This window comes from Meriones unguiculatus, chromosome 18, assembly GCF_030254825.1.
Source record: "Meriones unguiculatus strain TT.TT164.6M chromosome 18, Bangor_MerUng_6.1, whole genome shotgun sequence".
In the NCBI taxonomy this organism is placed as follows: Eukaryota; Metazoa; Chordata; class Mammalia; order Rodentia; family Muridae; genus Meriones; species Meriones unguiculatus.
The window spans coordinates 14,149,905-14,161,974 of record NC_083365.1 but is presented as its reverse complement, the minus strand read 5'-3'; the positions used below and the strand labels follow the sequence as shown (position 1 = coordinate 14,161,974).

The 12,070-nt window shown below is 46.1% G+C and overlaps 1 protein-coding gene across 2 annotated transcripts in view; it reads left to right on the top strand.

Moving 5' to 3' along the window:
- Positions 1–12,070, top strand: part of Acoxl (acyl-CoA oxidase like) — a 289,947-nt gene that overhangs the window by 142,772 nt on the left and 135,105 nt on the right. For both annotated transcript variants that reach the window (XM_060372067.1, XM_060372068.1), the window contains exon 11: positions 5,213–5,329. In XM_060372067.1, the coding sequence (XP_060228050.1) occupies positions 5,213–5,329 (117 nt within the window). The remainder of the gene's footprint in view (positions 1–5,212; positions 5,330–12,070) is intronic.

Genomic DNA, 12,070 nt, shown 5'->3' with positions numbered 1-12,070 from the left:
CATGAGTCTATGGGGGCCAGACCTATTTGTCTTAGTTTGTGTTTTATTGCCTTGAAGGGACACCATGATCGTGGCAACTCCTAAAAAGGAAAACATTTAACTGGGGCTGCTCTACAGTTTCAGAAGTCCAGTCCATTATTATCATGGTGGGAAACGTGGCAGCATACAGGGAGGCATAGTGCTGGAGAAGAAGCTGAGAGGTCTCTATCTTGATCTGAAGGCACAGAAGGAGACTGTGTGCCACACTGGGTGTAGCTTGAGCATAGGAGACCTCAAAGTCCCCCCCCCCACGGTGACATACTTCCTACTTCAACAAGGCCACACCTCCTAATAGTGCCATACCCTATGGACCTATGGGGGTCAATTATATTCAAACTACCACATTCCACTCTCTGGCCTCCATAGGCTTCTTGGCATAACATTATGCAAAATGCATTTTTTTCCAACTTCAGAAGTCTGCATAGTCTATCACAGTCTCAATGTTTAAAAGTTTAAAGTTCAAAGTCTCTTAGATTCGTGTAATCTCTCAATCCCCTATAAAAGCAAAATCACGTACTTTACCAAGTCACATACTTCCAAAATTTAATGGCACAGGATATACGTTACCATTCCAAACTGCAGGGGAGCATAGTGAGGAAACACTGGATCAAAGTAGACTGAAAACCAACTGGACAAACTCCAAACCCTGCATCAGATCTCCAAAACCTTTCAGCTTTGTTGACTGCAACGCACTTCTTCCTCTTGGGCTGGTTCCACTCCCTGTTAGCAGCTCTCCTCGGCAGGGATCCCTTGATTCTGGCATCTCTGACCTCTTGGGGTCTCCAAGGCAATCCAGGCTTTACCTTCATTACTATACAAAATGGCATCACTGGACTTCCATGAAGAGACACCCCTGCCACACCCTGCCTCAGCAACTTTTTTTTCCAGAACTTTTTCTTCTGTCCTTGACTCTACAGCCAGAACCACGTGGCTGAAGCTGCCAAGTTCTGCTGCTTGCTGGGGCTGGAACATGGCCCCCTTGTTTATCTTCACCAGCTTTCTGTTTTCGAAAGTTTCCTTCACTGCCTAAGCTTGGCTGACCTTAAGCTCTGATATCTGCTTGTCTCTATCTCCTGAGTGCTGGGATCAAAGACATATACCACCACACCTGGACCTAAACTGTTCTTTAATTCTTTTTCACCAGAAGCTGAGCTGGGAAGAATCTTGCCCTGAGGTCAGCACTACCTTTTATTCCATTTAATATCTTTAATCTGTTTATCACCTTGAACTCAGGATTTAGCTCCACTCGGCTCCCTGGTGCCCCTTTTCTCCTTGAACCATACTTTTTTTTTTAATTGCTTAGTTTGATCCTTTTCACAGAAATGCTTTTCATAAGAGTAAACAGTAGTAACCATAGGACAGAGTCTGTACTAGGCTCTTTTGAGATTTCCTTTGCCAATGCAACGAATCTAAATCTCTTCACCTCAGCCTCACACAGACTCCAGACAAGGGCAAAAAGCAGCCACATTCTTCACCAAAACACCACAAGAAGGATCTCTGGGCAACATACTAAAATTCTTCTCCTCTGAAAGCTTTTGGGCCAGGTCCCCACAGTTCAAATCTTCCTCAGAACCACTGCCATCACGCTTCTACTAATATGGCCCATTAATCAGTGCTTAAAGCATTCTACTCCTTTCCTAACCCAGAGTCCTAAAATTCGCATTCCTCCAAACAAAAGTATGGTCTGGTCTATCACAGCAATACCCCAGTCCCTGGTACTAACTTCTGTCTTAGTTGGGGTTTCTATTGCTGTAAAGAGACCCCATAACCACAGCAACTCTTATAAAGGACAACACTTCATTTGGGCTGCCTTATAGTTCAGAGGTTTAGTCCATTATTATCATGGCAGGAAGCATGGCAGCATGCAGGGAGACACGGTGCGCAAGAAATTGCTGAGAGTTCTACATACTGATCTATAGGCAACAGAAAGAGATTGTGTTCCACACTGGGAATGGCTTGACTGTGGGAAACCTCAAAGCCTGCCCCACAGTGACATACTTCTTCCAACAAGGCCACAGCCCATAATAGTGCCACTCCCTCTGGGCCAAGCATTCAAACACATGTGTCTATGGAGGCCATACCTATTCAACCACCACAGAATGTGCAGCTGAGCCTGAGTGTGGCCATGCTTCCCAACATGATGCTAATGGACTAAACTTCTGAATGTGAGCAGGCTCCAGTTAAATGCTTTCTTTTATTAGAGTTGTCATGGTTGTGACATCTCTTCTCAGCAATAGAACTTTGAATAAGACAATGGGGCTAGAAAGCCAGTGCCTCTTCAGTCATCTGCTAAAGTCAGTGAGTGGGTGGAGCTCTGGGGGTTTAGAGTACAGAGATAACTGTGCCTTGGGCAAGCAGTTTGGTGGACCTAAGCCTCAACTTAGCCCACAGCCGCTGGAGCATTCTATCTTATAAGGAAGGTTGGGAGTATGTCTATTCTTCTGAAATTTCTCAGGTTTATGAAGTCACCTAACAATCCTGCAGAGGATTGATTGTCTGACCTTCCTGTCACATGATTAGGCACACTCTACAGCCTGCCATGTGGACAGTTGGTGGTCTCTCAAAGGAAAATGGGACCATCACAAACCATGCCTACATCGGGAGACTGATGGTATTAGTTTTGTCTTTGTTGCTATGATTAAAAAAAAAAAAGCAATCTGAAAAAAGAGGAGCTTAGGGAAGGAAGGGTTCATTTTAGCTCACAGTTTGAGGGAATATAGTCCATCATGATGGGGCTGGCATGGCAGCCTGAGGAACCGGCTCACGTTTTTGTACGACTGGAAGCAGAAAGCAATACATACTTCTGCTAGCTGCCTCTTCTTTACGCATTCCAGGACCCAAGACTTAGGGTGGGCCTCCTCCCTTCAGTAAACCTAATCTGGATACTCTCACAGGCTTGCCCGGAGGCCAAGATACTCTGGGTACACCTTCACAGACATGCCGACAGTCACTATTAACCACCACACTGACCTAGCATCCAGAAACCTTCCCTGAGGTCTTGGTCAGACCACTCTGCCCTGGCTGCCTGCATTTCTTCATTTTAAAAAGCCCATTCATTCAACACTGCACATCTTCTGTGTGCTGTGCCAAAGCGAAGACTTGCATAGACAAACAGGAAACTTGATAGGACGCTCCTTGAAAATGTGAAGTTATCGTGAGCTTTCAGCAAATCAAGATCTAAAAGGTAGTGTCATCTCCTTTGCCCACTCTGTGTGAATAAAATCTGTATATTTTGGAAATCTGTGATGAAATACTGGTGACTGGCAGGGATAAAAGGCTGAGCCACCCTGCCTGGATTTTCTCTGTGATGTAGGCTGTGAGCTCCATGTCTGGGACTTGACGTGGAACACGGTAGATGTCAGGTCAGACACAGCTATCTCCTGGAGGAGTGGGCTGTCTACGACCATGTCTAGTGTTGGTAAAATTGTAGTTTTAATGATAATAAATGAGGCTACAGTATAATTATAAAACCTAAACTTAAAACTCAAGAGAGCGGGGATAAATAGAACGTTTGGAGTGACTGCACGAGGCCATTTCTAATGCTGTGACAAAGCACCCCAGGCTGGATGACTTAAACAATGTGTCATGGTTCTGGAGTTTGGGTTGCCGAAGTCCAAGAACCAGGAGACTTGTTATCTGTGTGGTTTGTCTTCCCAATCTGCCTTCTTGAGTGTCCTTACCTGACCTTCCTCCAACACAGGGAGATAAAGGAGGGTTTGCTGGGTAAATCTGATTAGCACCCCGCCCATATGACATCATCTAACCTTAATTACTTCCTAAAAGCCCTATCTCCAAATAGTTGCTGGGGAATTAGGGCTTCAGCATACGAATCTGGGGGGGGGGGCACAATTCAGTCCATAGCAATAACCTAACATTATGATGACACCGTTGTTGAAAATGTGCTTTTTGTTTTCTTTCTGTTTTCGGCCTCACCATGATCCAAAGGAAACTGAGAGGTTGCCCTGCACACGGCTCAACCTCTCCTTTGAAACCGTGCCCTGCTGTGGTTGGGTGGGTACGCTTTGGGAGAAAGGGCGTGGACCAAGGGAAGGGGATACTAGTGTTCCTGGGACGGCCATCTGGAGGGGTCAAACTGCCCGGGGAAGTCTGCTCACTCTGCCTGTAGCATCTGCCCAGGCGTGTGCCTGGCCTTGTTTGCCTCCTCCCCCCCCTCCCACCTGTGTGACACGGACAGGTTGTGACTTCTAGGTGCCTTAGGCACTGAAATGATCAGGGTACCTTTCTTTTCACTATGAATGAAAATATACTGAAGTACAAACTTACGTTGAAGAAAGTCTGTGCCAAACACGAAAACCTGAAAACTTTGCTCTTGAGTGCACTTGGTATCCTTAGAAAAATAGTGTCTACAACACAGGTTTGCTTTGTGTGTTAGATAATGAACACTGTGTGTGTGTGTGTGTGTTACACATGTGTGCACAATGCAACAGTGTTTATGTAAAATGTTTTTTAAAATAATCGAAACTAAGCTCGTGGCTGTTTGAAGACAGAATGTCACCAATCGCAGAGTCATAGAGTTTGGCCTGCACAGGGCAAGGGGAGGAGCTCTGTTGCAGCTCCGGGTTACTTGCAATCTGTGGCCAAATCTGCAGCGTTTCCATGGGCATTGCTGCAGGGACAGTCCTGCCCACCTTCTACACTGCTTTGAGGAAAGAGATGAGGTGTATCTGCCTCCAAGTGCCCTGCAGCCGCTGTTACAAGACTCAGGGGCTTCAGGATGTAGAGGACGCTGTCCTGTGCAGAACGACAGGGGGCTTGAGAGGGCTCAGAGTAACGATCCACCCGTGAATCCAACAGGAGCAGGGGCTACTGGCCCCCTCCTAGTTGAGAATGTCTTTTTGAAATATGTTCTAGGCTCCCGCTCCTGTCCTATTAATGATGTCACAGGCCCAGTAAAGCTGACTAATTAATGACCACAGGGCACTTGCAGCGCTAAGATGTCATGCAAATGTTAAAGAGTACAAATTACTCCTTGTGTTAGATGGATACGGTGCCTTCCATGCATCCCGTGGTGGGAAGGTTATTTTCTAGGAGAGCTAAAAAGCTTTCGGTTGGGTTTTCTCCAGAAGGCTGTCTTACTGTTTTAACCACATTTTAGGAGACTTGCTTCACCTCCTGCATTTCGGTAAAAGTCGTATTTGTTGATTCTTTCTAGCCGAAGGCAGTTTGGGCCCAAGGATAGAGAAGAGGTGAAGATCATTGAGCATCAGATGCAGAGCCTCAGGCTGATGTCTCACTTGGCTACGGCCCTGGCCCTGACCTTCACCAGCAGGTGAGATGGCCCTGGGTAAGCTTCTCTCCCAGGAAGCCTTCAGCGGGGGAAGGACACAAGGCTCATTTTGTAACTGGGAATAGGAAAGGGACGGGGTGGAGGGGGGATCTGATGCTCACGTTCAACCTTCCCAAGTGTCCAGAAACTGGAATTCGCCAACAATCCAAGAAGACTTCATTTAGTTCTTGCCTTCAGATACTAAAGCTAACAGACAGGAGCTGTTGATGTGGCTCAGCAGTTTGGAGCATGTCTGTTGCTCCAGAGGACCTGGGTTTGAGTCCCAGCACTCACGTGGTGGCTCATAACCACACACACCTCCAGTTTCAGGGAATCTAATGCTGTCTTCTGGCCTCTGTGGCCACAGGCGCTCCCAGGGTGCACGGACACGGATGCAGGCGAAACACTTCAGGCACATAAAATAAATCAAACAAAAAGTAATTAAAATGAAACAGAAAAAGTGACAGATTTGAACAGTTAAAATACCTTCAACTTCTAGTAGAGTTTTAAGTGGGCAATAAAGCTTTCAAAACTAGATCAAGGTGGGTGTGTACCTAGTGTGTACACACTTGGGGGAAGAGGCAGGGTGCGGCATAAAATCATGCCAGTGGCACTGTGAATACATGTGCGTGTTCATCTTCACCACAACTTTGTTAAAAATTTTGCTTTAGATTTATTTATTGTACATAAATGAGTGTTCTGCCTGTGTGAATGTATATGCACCACGTGCCTGGCACCTGGCACCTAAGGAGGACAGAAGAGGCCACCTGATACACAAGAACTGGGGTTTCAGATGTCCTGAACTGTTATTTGGGCACTGGAAACAAACCTGGAAAGAGCAACACGTACTCTGAACTGCTGAGCCATCTCTCCAGGCCTCACCACAGGCTTTTAATAGATGCCTTCAGACTCTCTGTCTCCCGACACTAGGGCAGGGTTTGGGCTGTGTGTTTTGTGAAATTGTCACCGTCACATCCTAAAGACAAGAAACTTTGAGGTTTGTCTAAGATCAGAGGGCCCAGGAAGAGGTGGACTGGGACAAGACCATCAAACTTTAGACCTTTCTCCTGTGTTCTTCTTTCCTCTAACGTGCAAATTCTGCTTCTCAGTGGGGTTGATGCAGTCAGCCTTCTGGATAACCTACATTTGCTGGAAATTTTACGCGGTGATGAGTGCTGGGATTTATAAGAAGGGGGCATTCGGAGAGACCCTGCCATGGCAGTTGTGCTGCTGAGCTGTGCGGTAGCAGAATCCTTGGGCCTGGCTGGGGTCTTCTCAAAACATGAAGCTGGGAGTGGAAGTCTAGGATTCCAGGGAGTGCCAAGAATGAATTCTATGGCAGAAAAAAAAAAAAAAAAAAAAAAAAAAAAACAAAAACAAAAAAAAACAACAACCCACTGATTTAGTCCAAGCCATCTGAGAAAAACATAAATCACTCACATCCAACAGCCGTTGCTTAGAAAACCTTTCTGAACTTTTCTTGCAATCCTGGGGTGTCCTAGTGTGCCACTCTGTCGCTCTGATTAAAAGCTGACACTGAAGCAAACTGGAGTGGAAAAGCTTCATTTGGCTCACACCTCTCTACACTAACTCCATCGCTGAGGGAAGTCGCAGCAGAAACCGCAGAGGGAAACTGCTTGCTGACCTGCTCCCCCGGCTTGTTCAGCTTGCTTTCTTCTACAACCCGGGACCACCTGCCCAGGGTGGGTGTGGGGCCCTCCGCACATCAACCGTCAATCAAGGGAATGACTCACAGACTTGCTTACAGGCCAATCCAGTGAAGGTATTCACTCTCCCCAGCTGATTCTGTTTGGGGGGCAAGCTGACAAAAACTCACCAGCACACAGGATTAACTGTGGGTTGCTGCACATCCCGGGCCGGTGGCTGTACCACTAGGCTACTTCTTCCGCTCTCTTTCTAAATTTAGGAAGGCTAAAATGCACAACTTGTAGCGCATAGTTTAGTGAACTGGGAGAGTGTGAACCTCTGTGTAGCAAACACATGTACGTAGAAACCATTTCCATCATCCTACGGCGGTCCACTTCACCGCCATCGCTGAGACAACCCACGCTCTGATTTCTATTCCTGCGGCTTGGGTTGGTTTACTCCAGTAGAGATCCAGGGCTGTGGGGCTCAAGGTGGAAATGACAGGGGATTGAGACAAATTAATGCCAAACCACAGAGCCGCTACGGTGTCTCACACCGGGTGCCGTGCTGTTGAACACATTACCGATCCGATTGCTGCAACTAGATTGCTGCATTGCAATTCTTGACTACTGCCTGATTGTTGTGCGACTGTGGGCACATGTAGGCCATGCACATGGGGAGGTCAGAGGCCAACCTCAGGTGCTTCTCTTCCTTCAGCTTCTGAGGAAATAACTCATTCCAATTCTTTGCAGCATGGCCAACACTTATGCTGGCTCCTCCTCCTCCTCCTCCTCCTCCTCCTCCTCCTCCTCCTCCTCCTCCTCCCCCTCCTCCTTCTCCTCCTTCTCCTTTTTCCTCCTCCTCCTCTTCTTCTTTCTCCTCTCCTCCTCCTCTTCCTCCTCCTTCTTCTTTTCCTTTTCCTCCTTTTCCACAAAGGTTATCAAACCTGGCCATGGGATTTATCTCCAGCTTCCGTGGATGCAGGCTGCTTGTCAGTTGGCTTCAGGTTTCAGAGTCTGGGGCTTCACTGGTGGGATACTCGGGGTTTTGTGTTCTGCTCAAATGGGTGCGGGTGTGTGTGTGTACAGATCTTTAGGTATAAACCCCTGAAGTTAGTAAGCAGGAAAAACAGCACTGCAGCCAGGGTCAGCTGGCTTCGCCTCTCCTCCAGAGTCTTCTGACAAAAATACAAGTAGTCAGACTTCACAGTGGAAAGGCAGGCAGCAGAAATGAAGTGGGATGGGATTTTCTTGGGTTATGGAACTTGATCCCACCATCTACTACTTGTGTGACTTGGAAATCTGTCTTGGTTTCTCCATATATAAAATAGTAATAATAAAACCTGAGTTAGGAGCTTTTTATAATAATCCAATGGGTGAAGATTTGAATGTACTTAGAATAAAGTACTGGATGCTCAGTAAATGTTGGTTTTTGTGGCCATTACCCTCAAGATTCCTTAAACTTTCTTCTTCATTATCTGAAAATCCATATCTTATTTCAGCATTATTCAAAATTATGGAGTCAACCTTATTACATAGCAACTGGCAAATAGAGAAAATGTGGTACATAGTCCTCAAACCTTCCATTTTGCTATCCTGCCAATTCCCACTTCCTGACAGTTTGATTTCTTCCCTTGTCATCTCACCTGACCCTCCTTAGCTCTGCTCTCTTACCATCCACCTCCACTCTGGACCTCTTCAAACCAGCCTCTTGTCTGAAGCGAAGTCTGAGTTCTCCCTGGGACCCTCAAGTATCTTCTGCCCTGGTGAAGCTAAAGCTCCTCTGTGTGGCGTTGGAGAGCCTTCTCTCTGACACAGGCCCTGTCCATCTGTCCATGTCTCTCTTCTGTTGGCCCCACTGGACTCCAAGCTTAGTCACTGAGCTCACACTCTTCCCATTCTGCCCCTCCTATACCCAGTCCCTGTACCTGCTGCATCTGTCCCTCACACTCTTGCTTTCCTTCACTAAAACAGTCACCCTCTTAGGCGAAGCTCTTCCAACCTGCTTCCTGGAATGAGTGGTCCAGTCCACTTTTTCACTGCACCACTGTTCTGGTCAAGGATTTGAGTTCTCTTAGCATAGAATTTCTGGGTCTCTAATTTGGCATCTTCATTTCTCATAGCGCCTGGCTCGGCGTTGGTTAGTTCAGCTAAGAGGATGAGGTTACCTTGTTCAGTGACATCACACTTGGCCAAGGTGTTGGTTAGAGTTTTGCTTTTAAACTATCCTGATAGTCTGGGAAGCGGAGATTTCACGTTGTGAAGTTCAGAAGTTCCTGGCCAGGGAAGCTGTGACTGACACCTCCCTTTGGAACCATCTAGTGAGATTTTACATAGAAAGAAATATCCTGGCTTAGAAGGTAACAACTTTTTATCTAAAAACTCTATTTGTAGTGCACCAGCTCAAAGGATTGTTTGGGTCTGCCTCTTATTTACTCCTGGCCCAGTGGGCATCTTAAGCAGTCCGGGCTGGGTTCCAGACCAGGGGTGGGGGTGGGGGTGCAGAAACACTCACATCGTGTCTGTGTTCGGCTGGATCCAGTCATTCTCTAGAGAAATCTTCCCACTCAGCACCTATGAGGATAAATTTCAGATAACCGCCAATGCATATTCAAGTGGTTACAGCGTACCGATCCCTGTCTTAACGTTTCTCAGATACTGACTCAGTCAACATCTCAAGATAATTCAACAGAGCAGAGGTTTGTTGTTTGTGTGTGTGTGTGTGTGTGTGTGTGTTCATCTGTTCCAATACAGAGGCCAGAGAAGCACATGAGGTAGACTTCTTCTATCTCTGTCCACTTGATTTACTTGAAACAAAGTCTCCCATTGAACAGAAAGCTTGCTGTTTGGGCTAGGCAGCCTGTCCAATAAGCGCTAGGGATCTGCTTGCCTCTGCCCCCAACACTAGGGTTGCAGGTGCACACAACCATACTGTGTGTACTTGGAATGAATACTAAATTATTCCTCAATAATGTTGATAAGAAAAAGCTGTAAGATGAAAACAGTAACGCCGCTCATAACATGGACAGAAAATATACCTCTCTGTAGAAGTTATTTCTGTCTCTCTCTCTCTTCATATACAACAATGGATGGAAAAACAAAGCAGAGGCTCACTGCATGGGAAAACATTCCTGCACCACCTGCACAGTGACATAACACTATTTGAGGGAATTATGATGGCCAAAATACATATTTTAAGTCCAAAAAGCAAACACTAAAAATAATGTAGTGTGCCCACTGTTGGGTGGCATCACCCTCTGGGCCGGGTGACAGCACCCTGCCTACATTATATCATGAAACTGGCTGAGCCAGAGTCGGAGAGAGCCAATGCACAGCGCCTGCCATGGCTTTTCTGCTCCCGGTGCCTGCTTTGGGTTCCTGCTCTGACTCACTCAGCGATGGAGCCAAAGAAACCCTTTCATCCCCAGTTTACTTTTGGCCATGGCGTTTATCCCAGCAACAGAAGGCAAAGTAGAACACAGTTTAAAAGTTAAGAGTGGGTCTCTGGTTTCTCTTCAGAGCAAATAAATATTTCCACCCTTTAAAAGTTATGAGTGAGGTATCCCAGAAGCAGAAAGACACACATGATATATACTCACTTATAAGTCGATATTAGACATATAATATGGGATAAACATACTAAAATCTGTACACGTAAAGAAGCTAAGCAAGGAGGAAGACCATGGGTAAGATGATCAATCCTCACTCAGAAAGGCAAACAGGAAAGACATCAGAAGAGGTGAAACAAGGAACAAGACAGGAGCCTACCACAGAGGGCCTCTGAAAGACTCTACCCAGCAGGATATTAAAGCAGATGCTAGAATTCATAGCCAGGCTTTGGGCAGAGTGCAGGGAATCTTATAAAAGAAGGGGGAGATAGAAAGACTTGGAAGGGTCAGGAACTCTACAAGGAGAGCAACAGAACAAAATATCTGGGCTCAGGGGTCTTTTCTGAGACTGATACTCCACCCAAGGACCATTTATGGAGATAACCTAGAACCCCTGCACAGATGTAGCCCATGGCAGCTCAGTCTCCAAGTGGGTCCCCACTAAGGGGAACAGGGGCTGTCGCTGACATGAACTCAGTGGTTGGCTCTTTCATCACCTCCCCATGAAGTGGGGAGCAGCCTTCACACTGAGCACTAGTTATGTAACAGCTCGTTTTAAAAGAAACTGAAGATGAGACCACAGTAAGGGTTTTCAAAGAAGGTACAGAAAGAAAACCTGGCGCACTTTAACTATGGCCTTCTGAAATACATTGAGAAAGTAAGAATTGAAGAGGTGAATGGATACAGAGAGGGAGACCAGCAAACATGACACTGTAGTAGTCATACTTACAGATGGCTGAAAAATAAAAGAAACTGGTGAAAACATTTTAAAGAATGAATCAGTCATAATCTGCATTAGTCTCTGGCTGCTGCTCTAACTCCAGCAGTTCCTGTCTCTGGGAATCCATTCTAATACCCAGTGGATGCCTAGAGTTATGAATGATATCAAACCCAATATATACGATTTCTTACATACATACCTATAATAAATTTATATGACTTATAAAGTTAGATAAGAAATTAGCCACAATAACTAGTAACAAAATAGTATAATTATAACTATGTATCGAAAAGATGTTCTCCAGATGTGGTCAATCTCTTTCAAAATGTCTGACTGTACTGCGTCCGCGTCTCAGGATGTGAGTTGATGCAGTGTCTGTGAGGAGAGCTGGTGAGGTGAATGATACAGTCAAGGCATACGGGGTCAGGTTTTGACGCAAAGGTTACCTGGAAGCAGGCACCTTGACAGGACAGCCGTCAGCTGGTAACTAAGACTCCCACCAGTCACTAGGGAGTGGCCGCAGTGGATGCCGTGTGGATATGTGGGAGCTCATGTGTGTTCCAGATAAGGCACAGTAAGGTGCTGGAAGGTTTTAGCATGCTGCCCAGAACTGTGTGCAGTTTAAAAATTACAAACTGTGTATTTTTGGAACAGTCCATTGAGTACTTTGAGATCCTAGTTGACCACACTTGAGTCAGACCGTGTAACCCGCAGACTTGGTGGTGTGAGACAGCACAGAGTTGTGATTTTACAGTTCTGGGAGACTGGC